At 41.8% G+C, this 19184-nt stretch overlaps 1 protein-coding gene across 1 annotated transcript in view; it reads left to right on the top strand.

Annotated features, from left to right (window-relative positions):
- xpr1a (xenotropic and polytropic retrovirus receptor 1a) overlaps positions 1-19184 on the top strand; it is a 99065-nt gene that overhangs the window by 66627 nt on the left and 13254 nt on the right. The window contains exons 4-11 of the mRNA XM_080770851.1: positions 3254-3474; positions 3696-3845; positions 4391-4474; positions 7121-7202; positions 7869-8056; positions 8547-8726; positions 11046-11214; positions 14606-14800. Of these exons, the coding sequence (XP_080626977.1) occupies positions 3254-3474; positions 3696-3845; positions 4391-4474; positions 7121-7202; positions 7869-8056; positions 8547-8726; positions 11046-11214; positions 14606-14800 (1269 nt within the window). The remainder of the gene's footprint in view (positions 1-3253; positions 3475-3695; positions 3846-4390; positions 4475-7120; positions 7203-7868; positions 8057-8546; positions 8727-11045; positions 11215-14605; positions 14801-19184) is intronic.

Genomic DNA, 19184 nt, shown 5'->3' with positions numbered 1-19184 from the left:
TGGATGGCTTTATATTATTTATTTATTTTTGAAAGGCTGTTACATTCTGGGATTCAAGCCAACATCCTCCTGGGCCTGGCAAACGGACCTTCCATTATCTTCCCTAGTCCTGCAAATTGATTAGAGGAGACAGGATAAGGGAGAGAAAGGAATAGAATACAATACAGAATTGCACAACAAAGAACGAACTAGCATGGGTTTGAAAGTTACACTCTGTAACAATTTGACTGTGTAGGTTAATGCTGACACTCTATAGGCATATTTTAATATTTGTCAGAAACTTCCTCAATAGGGTGTGAGGTGTGAGGCTGATATTATGTATGAAAACGTCACAATTTCTCTCTACCCTTGTATTCTAAAATGCAGAATTAGCAAATTATCTCGATCTATTTAGTCAAAATATAGGTAAACACTAATCAGTGAGTATTACTCACAAAATATCTGCATCTGTTACTGTGGTATTTGAAAGTCCCTGCAATACATTTTCAATGGGCTAGTAAAATACTGTACTAGGTTTAAGAGTTTATGAATTACAATTAATAAGCTGCAACAGTTAATAACTTTCAATCCTATTTTGGCTGTCATTAGGCAAAAAAGAAAATACATTTTCAGAAATAGCTAAAATAGTGTACGAGCCAAATGCGTGTTGTAGAATTAAAACGGCTCAAAGTCACTCAAATAGACAGTGCTTGCTGGCTATTTGATTAATCGAAAAAGTTATCTATAGAATACTAGCTAAGAAAATTATAAATACTTGGCCTGAAAGTGAATGCGAGTAAACCAGAGAGTGACGGAGAAAGATGGAGATGCAACTTTACATAAGAGACTCCATGTATACAGTATAAAGCTCTATATGCAGCACTGGCTCTCCTACTCTCTGGTCCTTGACCTCCTGAGGTCACTGTGAATCAGTACATCAGTGCTCTGGAAATAAGCTTCTGATGAGTGATGATGCTCTCTTTCTGAGGCAGGAAAGCTTTTGATGAAAGTTTTTTTTTCTGGTTGACAAAAGTACTTTTCCCTGTTGTTTCATCCGTGACAGTTCCCGGTGGGAATAAATGAAAGAGAGCTCCTTGTATGTCATTAACACCAGGGGGTGTAGTGTAGAACCAAAAACAGAACACAGAGCAAAAAACTGATTTCAACCTTACTACTACTTTTTACTACTAGGACTTATCAGAGGACATGATTTATAATATAAAAATAAATGCAAATTTTATGCACATTTATAATAATTTAATTATTAAAATAATAATAATAATACATTTATAATTTACATTTGGGGGATATCTTTCACAATAATGAATAAAACATGTTCTAGACCTTCTAATGATCACAAAAAACATATATTACAGTTATTTTTACGTACTTTTATCAGGGTTAAAGGTCAAAGGTCATAGGTTAAAAATTGTTAAGAATTGCCATTGAGTCCAGAGATTTTTAATTTGTTTGAATTTCAGCCTCTGTGGGGGGGATTTATATGCAAATATCATGACCAATGGCATTGCAATGGCATTGCAATGGCATTGCAATGAACATCAATGATGACGTTTAGGTGAAAAAAGAACATAAAAATAATATTAATCAATGAATGAATGAATTAAAATATGTTGTACTATTGCAACGCTGGGTGTTACAGGGTTAGTGGTCAAAATATTTACTCTTTGTTAAATGATCAAGACAATGTGCCAAATAAAATGAATAATCAATGAATATTATATACTTTCTATACTTTCATTTAATATTGTAGCCAGGCCTGTTTCCCTGGCTTGACTAATACATTGTCTTATTGATTTCTTAGCTTATCACGTTAGCTCCCACAAACTGACACCCACACGTGGCATGATTTGACAGCTATTTGACAACTATTTGACAGCTATTGCAGGACATTTTGACAGCTACACTCATGTACCACTTGATGCCATCGCTCAGGAAAACGAAACCTTCAGCAGAATCCTGCAACAATCCTCCTCACCCGTTTTTGGCGATTTAAGAGCAGGGAGTACTTAGTCAATGTATAAAGTGCGTAAAACTGATTTTCGTTTTAGCCTTTTTTCATAATTTATTTTTTGCACCGTCACACCAATGCCTGTATTCAAATTCCTTGAAGCCTCTCCAGGTGAGGAATTTGGATCAGTGGTTCAAACAGGTGTGGTCTGGAGCCAGATGGATCAAACCATGCTCCATGTGATGGATCACTGCGGTCTCTTCAGTCCCTCAATACTAAGGCCAACATCCTTTCACTGCCATCGTAATAAACCACTCCGTTGGCACACGGTCCTCGGCTTGACTTTCTCACGCCTTCTTTCGCTGCTGTTGTGTCACATGTCCATCCGAGCAATGTTAAACACCAAACACACACACGCATACACACTCGCATTCACGCACGCACTCGCACGCACGCACACACACACACACACACACACACACACACACACACACACACACACACACACACACACACACACACACACACACACACACACACACACACACACACTGGATGAGTCTGGCTGTGACAAACGACATTGGCAAATGTGGCACTCACACGTGGATTAGTCTAACTTTAGACATCAGATCAAAGGAGTGCTATTGTGACATTCCTAGTGTGAAATCGTGTGTGTGTGTGTGTGTGTGTGTGCGTGTGCGTGTGCGTTGCGTGTGTCATGTGTCAAAGCAACAAAGCATGAAAATCATCATGTCTGGGGCTTCTGCCGGCACTGATAGTCCAGGTTTGAAACCATCAGTGGGAACATAACCAACTCATGTTTTCACAGAAGTGTGATTTATGAATGGGAGGTACTGGAGAGGACAGGAGGCGCACCAGGGTCCAGGGCTGAAAGAAGCCATGGCTGGGAGTCTGTGAATGACAAATGTGATTGTTTAAAGAAAAGTCAAGCAACTTGAATGTCGAGAGGAGAAACAAGAGTACCGAATGTTGCCTAGAATGCCTGGCCGTGAACTGTATGGGGGTGAGGCAGCAATGCAGCATGCAGAGAATGGTGAATAACGGAATGCAGGCTAATGTTCAGGGCCTCTCCGATTCTCTCTCTCTCTCTCACTCTCTCTGGGTATATTATTGACCCATCTGTGACCCACATTATGGCTTCTCACCAGTTTGCAAACCTAATACTCTCCCTCATTCAACTGGAATGCCAGACAGGAGAGGAGAGGATAGTAAAGATTATAGCAGTTGAGGATAGAGGAGCAAAACCACAAACTTGTGTCTTTTCTCACATCTTTCTACCTGTAGAAAAGCTTGCCGAAGCCCAGAGACGTTCCGCTACTCTGCAGAATGAGCTGCAGTCCTCTCTGGACGCCCAGCGGGAGAGCAACGCTCCGCAAGGCCTGCGGAAACGCAAGACGGCATTCCACCGGTCACAGGAGGAGCGCTGCAAACATCGCAACATCAAGGACCTGCAGCTAGCCTTCAGCGAGTTCTACCTCAGCCTCATCCTGCTCCAGAACTACCAGGTCAAAGAACACATTCGCATGCACAAACAAAATCAAGTTCGTGCAAGAACGTGTCCAAGGATCTTCCGATTAATCTGCGGAGGTTCATTGAGGAATATGCTAACACTTATCTATAGGTTCATTGCCGTATGTAAGGCATTCATTTTAGCAAATATCTTATTTTCAGAGTCATTCCAAACTGTCTGTCTCGCTAAATGTATCTGTTGTTTTGTGTTTGACAGAATCTGAACTTCACGGGCTTCCGTAAGATCCTGAAGAAGCATGACAAGGTGCTGGACACTGACCGCGGGGCCGACTGGCGCGTTGCCCAGGTGGAGGTGGCCGCATTCAACACCTGCAAGAAGATCACACAGCTCATCTCTGAGACGGAGGTACACACACACACACACACACAGCCTGACTCATACACTCTACATCAGTGGTTCCCATCAGTGGTGTGTGTGTGTGTGTGTGTGTGTGTGTGTGTGTGACACAGGAGCGCAACTAGGTGTGATTGATGTGCACTGATAATGGTCAATGGACAAAGGAAACACAAGGGGACACATGCTGAAAGCACGCACGCACGCTGGCTTTGACAGACAACATTGGTACTCACACGTGGATTAGTCTAACTTTAGACATCAAAGCAGTGCTACTGTTGAGACATTCCTAGTGTGAAATTGTGTGTGTGTGTGTGTGTGTGTGTGTGTGTGTGTGTGTGTGTGTGTGTGTGTGTGTGTGTGTGTGTGTGTGTGTGTGTGTGTGTGTGTGTGTGTGTGTGTGTGTGTGTGTGTGTGTGTGCGTGCGTGCGTGTACCGGTGTGATTGGTTATTGTTATTGTGTGCTCTGACCAGTGAATTTAATGTTTGCATTTGTGTGTGTGCACGTGCATGTGCGTGTGTGTCCGTGTGTATGCGTGTGCGTGTGTTTTCCCTAGGCCCTGGTGACCACAGAGCTGGAGGGAGGCGACCGTCAGAAGGCCATGAAGAGGCTCAGAGTGCCTCCACTGGGGGCAGCACAGGTCACATATACTGCTCATCAAACTCCTTCATTACGCCTCACCTCACTCCCATGCAGCTTATTATTTCATTCCATATTACTGATCTATTAAACAGCTCCAGAAGAGATGGCCCTAACCATCCGACTCTATAGATGCAGGGCTGGGTGGGGTAGGGGTGGTATGGTTACAGAGAGAACACTCTACCCTTTAGTATTGATTTTTTAAGTGGCTCTCCATCCATGGTGGACTGACAGGATATCCCTCTGAAAATAGACGGCGGGTCTTCCTTTCCCCCATATCATATACTATAATGTATGATACGGGGGAATACTATATAATATTATTGTTTGGTATTACTGCATTCATTACAGGAGTTATGGAAGATAAATATTGACCTGTGAATTTCCTCCCCAGGCGTGGTTATAGGAAATGTTTGTATATATAGTATCCAATTGTGTCTGTTTTCTATTAACTGTTATTATTAGCTTAAGTCTTGTGGAGGAATTGTAAAGGCTAACTTGCATGCTAAATACAAAATCAACAGTATGTTTGATTCATGAATGAATATATATTCTATATTGAATGTGACAAGTAAAAGGTGTTTTCCTGATATACTGTACTAGAATTTCGCCGGCCTTCGGCCGGCGAATCCTAGTTACATTGCAGCACAATATGGGAAGAAGGAAATTGCGAGTTGACAGACTCCACTTCATGTTTCAGCTGTGTTTTTAAACTCAGTAGTGTGCCCTGCACATGTAGTAACGGATGGGTTATAAATTATTATAATAACAGAAAGTGTTTTGTATTTCTCATAAATACGCAAACATGGTGAAACAACTACAGTCACAGAGAGCAGTGGCAAGGTAGCTGCTGCCTGCTAACGATGCAAACAACAGCCTTGCCTGTCGTGTGTGTGTGTGTGTGTGGGGGGGGGGGGGGATAGCACTAATTTTCGACATTTTACTGTGTCATAAATATTTACATCTGTAGCCTATATTGTGATTACATTTGACCGTACATTTGACTCTTGTGTTATATTCTTGTGAAATATTCAGTAAAGTATTGTGGTGAAATATTCACCCCAAGTTGATAAGATATGCAGAGAATATAATACCAAGAAGCCCCAGTTTGAAATGCATTAGGCCACAGACCCCCATTTGATACCATTTGCTCTCTGGGAAAATCAGGGTCCATTTGGTTCCATTTGTATGCTCTTGGAGTATGATGACTGTGCTAACAGTATTATCATCAAATATGTCTCAGTTTGAAGATTCAAAAAAACATATTTCATATGTGTGAGCTTGTAAAGTCGAACGTTCAACCTAGAGACAGTGTTGCCAAGTCTGATCATTATAAGCTACTTTGGACTTGTTTATCTATTGGTAGTCCTTGACATGGAAATGTTTGAGTTCCACTGCTCTGAAACAACATTAGACAACAAAGTGTGACAGTCAACACTATAATTGATTATTTTAAGACTAATTTCCGGACCATTTCTGATTTACCTACTTTGAACTGGCCTATTAACATTTTTATAGACCTGGTTGCTTGTTTCACTCTCACATCCACGATATGTGGCAACCCTGGTCCCTGGTTTGGTTTGCGTGTGGATGTTGTTTTGTGTTGCTTTAGCATCTTTAGCACAGTATCTATCACAGGGTGCAGCAGCTGCTGCTGTCATGAAAACGCAAGTTTCTGTCCCAGAAGCTCACGTTAGGTCTGCGCACACTGTACGTTGCTATGGCAAGCTGTCATCAAATGCTGCTAACGTTGTGGTCAGCACTGTTAGCATGTGTGCTATCAGGCAAAAGCTGAGATAGATATAAAACTACTGGCCAAAATGTCATACAAAACACAACCCCTCAAATCGGAATGTGATTGTGACCTACAGACCATCATGATTTGCTTGCTGGACCTATAAATAATTTATTTGCATTAAATTGCCACTCGCCTTAGCCTGCATGCCTATTCCTGTGTGTCTCTGTGTGTGTGTGTGTGTGTGTGTGTATGTGTGTGTGTGTGTGCGCGTGTGCGCAAGACAGACGTGCGTGTGTGTGCAGGCTGAGAGCTGCTGACTGTGATTGACGTGTGAGCTGGATAAATCAGTGAGAGTTGGAAAAAGCGCACGCAGAGCCAACTCGCAGGCAGTGCCTCAGGCCAGATGCCTGAGAATCGGCACAGGATTCTCTGGGTCACCAGTGTTGGTGTGACACACACGGCTTCCACATTTAGCTTCATACTGGGTGAAAGTGGCGTTCCAAAAATTATTTTTCCCCTCGGAATTCTTATTCACAATGAGATGGAGTTGAGGTGTTTGTGTTTGCTTGCTGGAGCTATAATTAATGTATTTGCATTAAATGTCCACTCGCGCATCGAAGTAAAAAGCAAGATGGCCGATTGTGAGACTGAAAAGTAGCTGTGGGGGCGGGCCTGGAGGGCCTATGAGAACACAGAGCAGTGTTGCCAGGTTTGCGAATTGTAAGCGAGTTGTAGTGTGTGCAAGTAGCCTGGTTAAAAGGCCCTGTTTCTGCCGCTGTTGGGGCAACAGAACATGTCGACCAGTTTCTGTCAACCGCTTTTGCACGTGACCAACTTGACAAATGTTAAATTAGATAGAGTTAAGGTAATCCTGAGTGTATTCTCTGTATTCCTTTGTGCCCTGTGCAGCCTGCTCTGGCCTGGACAACGTTCCGTGTTGGTCTCTACTGTGGAGTCTTCATCGTCCTCGCCATCTCCTTCATCCTCACTGGTAGTCATAAGAATGAATATTTACATTGACATTAAAACATTGCCCTGTGTATGTCTGGAAATTTGGTAGACATAATGCATGGATAATGCACGACTGATTCCATAGAAGCCTGTATGTCTTCTATGGAAACATGTCGTGCACCGAAAATAGCCGATCTTACAAGCTCACAACAGGTTGCGTTGTGACGTGTGGTGAGCTTGTAGATCAGCTATTTTAGTATTAGTTAGCAGCAGTGGCGCCGTCAGGACGTAAAAAGTGTGGGGACATTGTTTATTTATTTTTTGTACATTGTTCAAGACAAGGCAAGGCAGTTCTATTTGTAATATAGCACATTTCAACAAGGCAATTCATATCAATGTGCTTTACACAAAACATCAAGTAAAGGAAGCACAATTATCAAATTGGCATGAAACAAAATAATACAAAATTAACACATACAGTTATGGTGCAGAAAAGAAAACAAAAGAGAGAAACAAAAGGAACTCAATCAAAGGCAGCGGTAAACAGAAAGGTCTTTAGTTTTAAAATAATTAAGAGTGGCAGTAGAACTGCAGTTTTCTGGGAGTGTGTTGCAGATATGGGGTTCAGGTCAGGATGAAGATAAAAGTATGCTTATTAATAGCTTTTTTTCGTGTTTGACGCCTACGTCACCTTCAATCCTACTAGGTGCCGTGTTGATCCGTCACGAGAACATTTGGCCTCTGGTGAGGATCTACCGGGGTGGTTTCCTGTTGATCCAGTTCCTGTTCCTGTTGGGAATCAACACGTATGGCTGGAGACAGGCCGGCGTCAACCACGTCCTGATCTTTGAAATCAATCCCCGCAACAACCTGTCACATCAACATCTGTTTGAGGCAAGAGAACCTCTTCAACACAGTCCTTAGTGTACCTTACCTTCCATCTCCACAACGTCAACCTATCTGGAATGGAAATTAGAAACGCATACGTTTGAATGACCAATTGACCATCCACGCTGCATTTTGAAAGCTATTAGCAAAAGCTAGATAACTAGGGTCGTGAAGGTCAATAAAACAAACCATGACGGATAACCAGGGGGTGGCAGTATAGAGACCAGGATTACTGCATGTTTTTGTGAGGGTACCTACAGTATACCTAGGGGACACAGGGAGAACATGCAAACTCCACAGAGAAAGGCCCTTTCGCCAACTCCACCTAGGTACACGTCCCAGCGCCCAGTGTCCCCGACTCCCCGGCCTTCTAATTTTTGTTTTACAAAAGCATGTGTGAATCAGAACTATTTTATAAAGCTAACCTAGTTTTGTGTTACTGTGATTGAACTAACTGCGAAATATCCCTTCCTTCTCCCCCATGTTTGTGCTGCAGATCGCTGGCTTCATGGGCGTGCTGTGGTGCATCAGCATCCTGTCCTGCCTCTACTCTGAGTACACCTACGTTCCCATGCAGGTCAACCCTCTAATCCTCTATGGCTTCATGGTCCTCTTCCTCCTCAACCCCTTCAAGACCTGCTACTACAAGTCCCGCTTCTGGCTGCTCAAACTGCTGGTCAGTCTACTCTTGGTCTCGTGTCACCAGACTTTCCACCTCGTAGGAAAGCCTGGTCTGTGGTCCTAAATCGCCTGTGTGATCTGTGGTTTTTAGACCGGATGATAAAAACCCCTTTAAAAATGTCTCAGTTCTACTCAGCTCTATGTTGATTGGCTCAAAGTTAACTGACGGCGACAGCCAAGCAGCGATTCATTGTTTGAATTGAGGCTGACGTTCGACTGCAACCAAAAATACAAACACGCCCTTCGCACTGACTTAGTGTATAAGCTCCGAATGCTTGTGTGGGTGTGTCTGTGTGTACATACATGTGTGTGTGTTTGTGTTTATGCGTGTGTACTGTATGTGTCAATGTCTCATGCCTTTGCATGAATACCATATCTTATATCTGTGACAGCTCACATGTTTACAACCCCTCCTCTGTTGTACTCTGTTCTTTGTCTAAGCTGCGCTAGCTGTGCGGTTTGAGGCATAGGGGGGTGGAGGGGGGCTGGAGGGCAGAAGGGTGAGAGATAATAGAATGCAGCCCAATCCCAGGGGAGGTGGTGGCTGTGACTGTGCAATCATTACAGCCATGGATCTATCAGTATGCTGCTGCCCCGAGCTTCCTCCTCCTCCTCCTCCTCCTCCTCCTCCCCTCCTCTTCCCTCTCTCTTCTTATGCTCATACCCCTCCTCTTTTCTAATTCTCCAGCCGCAGAACCCACTCCTCCCCTGCCCCACTCCCCCTCTACTCTCTTTTACATCTACCATCAGTCCTCCTCAGTGGCATTCACTCTGTGGCCCACCACTCCTGACATGCTTTGCTAATCAGGCACCATGTTGATTAATGCAAAGTAGAAAAGACCCTACACTGATCCGTGCAGTGCCATATTATGCAAACACGTCTTTCACGATTTCCACTTCCAGTCATCGTGATGTCTCGTAAGTTGACCTTCTTTGTGTTCGGCCTCAATAGATAAGGGATGGGAGCTATTTCATCAGACATTCTAATGGGGCTTAGGAAGAAACAATGTGTTTGTAAGGTTCACTTGCATAATTCTCAAGCATGTCCAAAGCGACACATGCTAGTTCACCCCCTAAACAAACAGGAGCAGCAGCAGGTGGATAAATATTTCATCAAAGGGCATACTGCGTGTGTTTGTGGTGGAAATGAAAACCTTGCCATGCAGCAGCAGCAGGCTTATAGCCTTGAGATGATCAATATGAGAGGGATGACTGGTCGATCAATACCCAATTTTGATTGACACATAGAGTGAAATAAGAAATGAGCTAATATATGTAAACAGAATCAATACTCGATGACATAGGTTGGTAGGGGGTTTTGGAGTAGGCCAGCCAGTGTGCAAATAGAAGTCGAATGGATGTAGCCGTTTTTGAATGTCAGACTTGGCGTGAAGGGGTAAATCAAAGGAGGAAGGTACAGTAGGGATATACAGTATCACTTTTCATAGCTCCGTCAATAAACAACCCCAGCCAAAGTCAAATCCCAAATAACATGCCCACAGCTAGGAGCCAATTAAGCAACCTGCAAAGCACATCTGTGAGAATTGCATGTCAATGACTAGAGACAGATACACGCAATGACAATTAGCATATGTGCAACGGGCGCACACACACACACACACACACACACACACACACACACACACCGGTGTCCTGTCGTGTGGCGATAAGGTAGTCTAGAGACTCTTATGCTTTGTGTGTTATAGTTCTATGAGAGGTTGTTTTGTGTTCTTCTGAAGCAGTCTGACAATTACACACTAATTTCACTACCTGCCTTGTTGAAACCATATAGACCTGAGTGGAATTGAAATTACCTCATGGGATTGTTTACAAGGTGATCAACTCCTCTTTCTTGCAGCTGCCATACCGGATTATTATTACTTTTTCAATATATTTTTATTGAGGCTCTGAAATTTCACATCTGTTCGATCGCAATATACTGTAATGCATATAGAACCACCCATTTATTCTTTAAAAAAAGAAATTAAACACAACATAGAAAAACAACAGATACCACAATACGAACATTACATTACAAACCTAACCCAAAACAAAATAATAATAATAATAATAAGTGTAATATTAATAATAATAATAAATACAAGACAAACGAGTACACCACAGTCTTGACATGTTTGTACATTCCAGGTTACCAGAGTCTGTTTGTTTTTCGCTCCATACCAGATTATTGACCACTTTTCATGAAACTAAAATGTCTTAGCATCTTGAGCCTGAATATTACTCCAAAATACAGGCCTAATTGTAACCAACTTAACTTTCAGTGTCCCTTCTCTCCTATTTCTCCCCTCCACAGTTCCGTGTGTTCACGGCACCGTTCCACCGGGTGGAGTTTGCAGACTTCTGGCTGGCTGACCAGCTGAACTCTCTGGTGTTTGTTCTGATGGACCTGGAGTACCTCATCTGCTTCTACATCTTTGAACTGCAGTGGAGCAACGGCATGGGCCTGTTGCCTGCATTTACCAGTAAGATATAATGAATAAATACGCTGTGAAGTCAGAATGTTGTACCGTTTAACTTCCAAATTATCCTAAATCCTAAACAGTTCCTGATCCATTTGGCCTAGAGCAGGTGTTCCCAAACTTTTTCGGACCAGGTACCCCTTTTGGGGTAGATATTTTTCCAGGTACCCCCTCATCCTCGCAACACGGATAACAATATATTTACAACCACAAGCAGTGTTTCCTGCAGGAAAAAGCTTTGGCATGGTGCTGGGCACAGGCCGCAATTTTGATTAATGAATTAATTAGATTCATTAATTAATAAGATTAATACATTAAGATTAATTTGTATTATTGCTCTTGTATTGCTATTGGAGACACTGGGGGGACACTGGGGGACACTGGGCAGGCACTGAGGAGGCACTGGGGAGACACTGGGGAGGCACTCAGGGGCACACTGGGGAGGCACTGGGAAGGCAGTCGGGGGGCACACTGGGGAGGCATTGGGGAGGCACTCAGGGGGACACTGGGGAGGCACTCAAGGGGACACTGTCTAAATGTATACGTCTAAATGTATACGTTTAAATGTATACGTCTAAATGTAGACGTCTAAATGTATACGTCTAAATGTAGACGTCTAAATGTATACAGACGTCTAAATGTGTACGTCTAAATGTAGACGTCTAAATGTAGACGTCTAAATGTGTACAGTACGTCTTCTCTTATGGGGGTCCCTGGCATATCTTTTCAAATGGGGGTCCACGGGCTAAGTAGTGTCAATTTGGGGGTCCTTGACATGAAAAAGTTTGGGAACCACTGCTTTAAACACTTCAGCACTTTATGAACATGAACAAAATAGATGGGTCCCCCCTGGAACTCCCTCAGGTACCCCTTGGGGGTCCCCGGACCCCACTTTGGGAACCGTATCGTACGGCATACTATGGCACGCCGTTTTTCATCATTTTTGAGGATTTGAAAAAAATGAAAAAATAAAAAGAACGATGGGTTATAGCCCATGTTTTTTGAAATTTTGGAAAAAAAAGTTAGCCTCGTTTCTCATCATTTTGGACCGTGGGCTATAGCCCATATCGTACGGCATACTATGGCACCGTTTTTCATCATTTTTGAGGATTTGAAAAAAATGAAAAAATGAAAAAAACGATGGGTTATAGCCCATGTTTTTTGAAATTTTGAAAAAAAAAGTTAGCCTCGTTTCTCATCATTTTGGACCGTGGGCTATAGCCCATATCGTACGGCATACTATGGCACGCCGTTTTTCATCATTTTTCATCATAAATGTAGACGTCTAAATGTGTACGTCTTCTCTTATGGGGGTCCCTGGCATATCTTTTCAAATGGGGGTCCACGGGCTAAGTAGTGTCAATTTGGGGGTCCTTGACATGAAAAAGTTTGGGAACCACTGCTTTAAACACTTTAGCACTTTATGAACATGAACAAAATAGATGGGTCCCCCCTGGAACTCCCTCAGGTACCCCTGGGGGTCCCCGGACCCCACTTTGGGAACCACTGGCCTAGAGAGCCGGAGTCTTTGTCCTGTTTAGTACACCCCCTGGAAATGATGCTAGTATGTCACAGGGACTTACCACCAATCCAACCCTTGATGCTGATGCTTATGTTTTTAGTATGTAATATAGCCTAACAACACATATAATAGTTTTTTAACACATATAATAGTTTTTTGTATGTAATATAGCCTAACAACACAACCAAGCAGGGAGGCAATAGGTCCCATTTTTATAGTTTTTAGTACATAATACAAATAACAACACATCAATAATGAAACAAATAATAATAGCTCAAATTTATATAGCACTTTTTCAAGTAGCCTACCCAAAGTCGCTTTACATAAGGAAAGGAAGGAAGGAACCATTCAACTTTAATAAGAAAAAGAATATCCGCTACTAATCATGGCGACAGCGTTCTAAGTGGGCCAGAAACAGAGAGACAGTTTTTCGCGGAAAGGAAGAGTCAAGTGAATGAGGTTTTAATAGTTCTGGACGGATGACCTGAATCTTAACCAATCAACATTTACACCTCAGCCTCCATGCAAGCAATTAAAACACAGAGTTAATGGAACCCAGATGCATGACCACACTGTGTGTGACTCCCATAACAATGAGCTCCCCAGAGCAAGGGAGGGAGAGAGAAGGAGAAATAAAGAGAGATGAAAGTAATGAAAACAGTGCTGAAAATGTAGGAGGAAAGAGTCAGAAGAGAATTCATTGCAATACAATTAGGTATACTCAACCCTCAATTACCTTTTTTTTGGTTTACTTATTTTGTCTATCTTCTGGGAACAGCAGTGTTCTGTAAATCTATTAAATTACCATACCTGTGGTCTTACATATTTAACCTGTTTCTTTTTCACTGCATTCAGTTAATTTCAGTTCAGTTTTACTTGGACAAAATCTACTTGAAAAGTATTGAAATGAGCTTGATAGATAATCCAACACACTAAATATAATTGGTCCGTCACCCCAGGCACCCCAGTCATGACCATATATGGTGACATCGTGACATCACGTGACATCACCAGGGATGGAGATCCCTGATGTCATCAATATTGGCCAGCAACTCTACATCTGACCTCAAAGTTCAAACCTCAAACTCTTAGATCTCTATATATGGAGCTGACCTGTTCTGACATTCCATATGTTTGATCCTCCCCACCCATCCTTCCTCTTTGATGCCTCCCTTTTGACTGATACCTGTCCATTCAAACTCTAGACGGGCCCGCCCCCAAAGTTATTAGCACAGCCGTGCCCGGCAGCCAGCTGAGTTCTCAACAGGTCCGGAAATTAAGACGCTACCTGGGCCCTAACTGGGCTGGCCTGAGGCCCTGTCTGGCCTTACTAATTATTAATTAGCACACATTTTACACCCTACCCGGCCTAAAAACGTCAATAAAAACAAAACATCCTGGCTCATGAAGTCTTGCAAATCCCACCGCCTCCCCAGAATCCACCTGTAGGCTCTGTTTCTAGATCCCCCTGAATTACTGAATTAAGACCCCCTGTCTTAATTCAGTCCCTGCAATTATATTTGGTGTATAACTTAACTAAAAAAAATAAAATACAGGGAATGAATAGAGACGGAGCCCTGATGCCAAACTATGCTTCATATATCTATGCTCAATTATAAAATTCATTCTAAGAGTGAAATCATTTTGGGGGTATATTGACACATTGGCCTCTTTACCCATTTTGGGCGGGAACCCTTTTGGTGTTTTAAACATTGTTATAATTTAGCTGAAAAATCATAAAAATGTGGCACAAATCTTTGAATATTATATTCTTTCAAAGTGAATGTTTTTAACTCAGGTCTAAATGGGTTAATGGGTTAAAGCCTGTTGTTTTTGTTCTTCCATTGTATAACGTTTGTTTTTTTCCCCCAGACCATCATGTATGCCACAGCTACTCATACGGAGTGCGTGCCGTAATCCAGTGTCTACCTGCCTGGTTCCGCTTTGTCCAATGCCTGAGGCGTTACCGCGACACCAAGAGGGCCTTCCCTCACCTGGTGAATGCTGGGAAATATTCCACCACCTTCTTTGTTGTGACCTTCGCTGCGCTCTACAGTACACACCGAGGTAAGACATACCGTGTAGATCAGTGGCTCTCCTATTGTGGGGTCCTTGAGGGCGTTCCATTCTGTCCCCAGCAATGTTAGTTAATATGGCATCAAAAATACATTTGGCCACTTTAACCCAATGTACGTTGGCTATTTGAAAATCTGATCTACAAGCTCACAATGCGTTGTGGTGCGTTGAGAGCCTGTAGGTCTGCTATATTCTAAAAAAAATCTAAAATGTGAAACATTTTATCAATACAAAACGTGTATGGGCGTCCGGTTTGAGAACCCCTGGTGTAGATCGCACAAGAATACATTATGTAAGACTAAGAAGTCATACTGGAATGGTGTTCACAAGATGATAGTTGTGTTGTCTAACCACATTCAAACTAAATTGTGAGAAAACAGTGCAACCGCCATGATGTGGCCCACTTACTTGACCCATGTTGTTGATACATGCTCTGCAACTGTTGACTAGAGACATATTATTTGGTAGCTAAACAGAATGCAGACTCAACAACGTGTGAAGGGTCTTGGTTTACAGAAAGCAGAGGTGACCTTGAGTGCAAATTCTTGAGTCCGTTGTCTGTCACAACTAGAAAGAAAGAAAGAAAGAAAGAAAGAAAGAAAGAAATCAATCAATCAATCAATCAATCAATCCTAAAATATAGGAAATAAGCATTATTGTTGCTGTCAGGCAGAAACCAGCTATCTCAATTTGTATTTTATTTTATAAATTGGTGCTATTGAACACCCTTTTCGTCTGTGTTTGGGTTTTACCAATATTGAACCAAGTATATAAAAGTGCTTCTGACTAAACCCCTAACTCCATTGGATCCACAAAACTGTCTACCTAACTCCAACTTTAGTTATTTTTTCCATCATTGATTAGAAAGATGGAGTCAGACAGAAAGCATCTCCACATTAATGATCATAAACGTCCTAACTCCACTTGAGCTGTATTTGGTACATTGAAGTATCTGACAATGTATAAGTTCAACATACCAACTTTGATGAGGAAGTATTGTGTTGTTCTAAAACTTGAAAAGTTTATATCAGAGATATATAATGAATCACTGGTGTGGTGTCCTAATTTTAGACATTATAGGTGAGAACAAGTTTATATTTTGGACAAAGCTGGTTTCTGCCCGACATCAGAGATATATAATTAACCACTTTAACACTGGTGTGGTGTCCTAATTTTAGACATTATAGGTGAGAACAAAATAAAAAATACCAAAATTGAAAATCTACAAGCTCAGATCGCTATTTTGGAAATAATTTAGAAAACATTTTGTGGTTAAGTTGCAATAGTCTTTAACGACATCACCTGCTACCGCTGATTGTGGTAAAGAGAAAATGGTATGGAGAGAGAAAAGTAAGAGCGGAGGAGAAACAGGGTGTAAGTCCCCCAGACAGCTCCACATTTAGCCTCGTTTTATATTATTCAGACTCAGAAGTCTTATCACAAAGGAGTGCATGTACAAAGACACAGGCACAGTAAAGGCATTCCCTCAGCATACAGCCTTCGCGTCTTCATCTCATTTAATAGTTTCACAGATAGCTCTTCATTTAAAAACAGCTTTTATCCCACCAATTTATAAATGCCTCTCAGATGGAAGTTACTGTGCATATTTATTTGCAGGCAAATGCCAGTTACCAAACCTCAACATGCAGTAAGTGGCCTTTTAAGATTTTAAATGTTATTCCGCAGCTTGACTTCTTTCATTTAACCATACACATTCATATCAATAGGTCTGCTGCCAAAGCTGCTCAACACTGAGCTGATATTTATATATAGTCAGTGAGCCTGAGAGAGAATAGAGATATACAAGAGAGGGCAACAGGTTGAAGAGTAATTCAGAGACAGAGGCGGACCGGGCAGATATAATTTATAGGATTTATATAATTCCTACTTGTTAGGAAAGGCTTCCATTAACACATATCCTCTGTCCAAAGCATATTTCCTCTGGTAGAGCGTAGACCCTTTGCTAATGGCCTCAGCTCATCTCTTATTCTGTATGAAGCTGTCTTTCATCTCACATAGTAGTAGAGAGGTGGAGACAGAGCGCTGTTTAAGTGAATAAGGAGGGAATACACACATATGCATGAACACAGACATGCACACGCATGGATACACATTCTGTACAGACACAGATTCGCATATGACAAGGATACACACACGCACACGCGCGCACGCGCACACGCACGCACACGCACGCACACGCACGCACACGCACGCACACGTAGAGACTTAACCCAGTACCTCTACTACACTCACTGGCATTAATGCTCTGGTTGTCATTAAGGGAAATTATTGCACTGTGGAGATTTTAAATATTATCTGTAGAAACAGCGTAATTATCTTTAATCCATTGATTAATGAGGGAATGCCAAGATGTTTGTATTTTTCCAGTTTTTCATGTGTGTATGAGGTGACAGTACTTCATTAGACACCCTGGAGTCGTTTTCATGTGCAATGGTGTATTAACTTTAGGATTTCTTCCTGGAGGCTGAACCCTTGACAGTCAAACGGGCCAATGAAATAAACAGTAATATAGTGACATCACACTATCAGCCCCTCCCCTAACCCATCCCCCTTTATCATACTACAGCTGTGGGTGCGGCTTCAGTTCAGGCGGATCACCACCTATCACCACCCACCAGGCAAACCAGGCTTACTTAATGAACTGGTGAGCGTGCCCCCATAAAAAAAACATTTTAACAAATACTGTACACTTTTTTGAAAAATATTATACCTCGATCCTTATATAACAATAAGACCTGATGACCATGTTTCAGGTTGGGGAAGAAATCACGGCACTCCATTTAGGATTTAAATATCCTTTGGGGATACATAATATTATGGGCAGCAACTTATCCATTGACCTGATGATGGAAATAAGAACTGTGACGTCAAATAACGAAACATTAATACTTTGCAGCAGTCGACAACATTCAGTAAGCTCAAATCCTTGTTCAGTTAGAGGAAAGTATTAGGACGGGTTTAGTGTTAATACTTAATACAGATTACGGGGCCTTAACTTCAGCAGCCAGTGTGCCATCGTCGTAACACACAACATCTGTCAGACAGCGTCCTCACAGCTCAGTGTGTCACCATGTTCACACCAGCAGGCCGAGTAGTGGGAGATTGATGGCATGTCAGTGAGTGGCTGGCAGAGCTCCCAGCATCGCTTCATGGATGTGTCACTCTTATTGTAACAGAGCTATGATGCTTCCTGTGTGACCTCACTCACTGCTCATTCCTGGAATGGCTTGTTTTCCCTTTTTTTCTTTTTACCTCCGGGAAAAGGTTAAGCATCATGACGCATCATAATGAATGATATTTCTGGCTGACATTGGCTGGATGTTTTCATTAAACCACTGAATGGTTTTTGATCAGTGGTTCCCAAACGCTGTGCAGAGGCACACTACCGTGACGTCACGTGAGACAACTGCAGTGCTTTGGGATTTTGTGAGAACCACACATTTATTAATCACACATTAATACTGCATATTTCTGCTGTCGGGGAGAAACCACCTAACTCCAAATATACCGGTATACCTTCTTCAGGAAATGACGAAAACCTTATATATTGATTTTTTTTAAACAATGCAATTGGAATGCAATACTGCCTCATCAAAGTTGGTGTTGTGACTTTATATATTGTCAATTACTTGCATGAGAGGGGGAGAGGTGGTGCAGGCAGCTGCTTTAGCAGACAGTTTGAGGGTCCAATGGAGTTAAGAGGTCCAAAGCGCTTTTTAATACTTTTTATTGGTTCAATATATATTTTTAACCAACACACACAGAGGTGTTCAATAGCATTGATTTATGAAAAAAATAAAACCCCTAAAAAATTGAGTTAGGTGGTTTCATTGCGATAGCGAAGTTATGAATACATTTTTGCTTACTAAATCAGTATGCATTTGTGCGCACATATTTCCCGATATAGAGGCAAATTCTATATCCATACACCTATATAAATACACTATCATATCACAATCATAGGCGAAAGTGTAAATCATTATTTTGTATTGTTTTATTTTACATTCTCACATATTTTATAGCAGGTCCACAAGTCTGTAGCTGGAGCCTGTAGATCTGCTATTCTTGATATAAATACACTTATACAAATACACACTGCATTGAGGATTTTGAATTGCACATTTAAGTGCCTTGGGCACAAACAGTTTGAAAACCATTGTGATAGTGACTCTATTTATATACAGTACTGTATCAGAAAGAACTCAGCTAATCGTTTGGTTTAGCCTCCCCTCAGGTGTACACCAGGCTTATAGTGATGCAATTCTAAGCAAACGTTTTGCATGTGCCTTGTTGAGGAGTTTGTAGTTTGATATTTAAAGGAGAATTCCATTCTAGAAGGCTTTCTTACCTTTAT

Source organism: Protomyctophum bolini, assembly GCF_963924005.1.
Source record: "Protomyctophum bolini genome assembly, chromosome: 8".
In the NCBI taxonomy this organism is placed as follows: Eukaryota; Metazoa; Chordata; class Actinopteri; order Myctophiformes; family Myctophidae; genus Protomyctophum; species Protomyctophum bolini.
The sequence above is the reverse complement of the archived record's forward strand: the minus strand, read 5'-3'. Positions and strand labels throughout refer to the sequence as shown.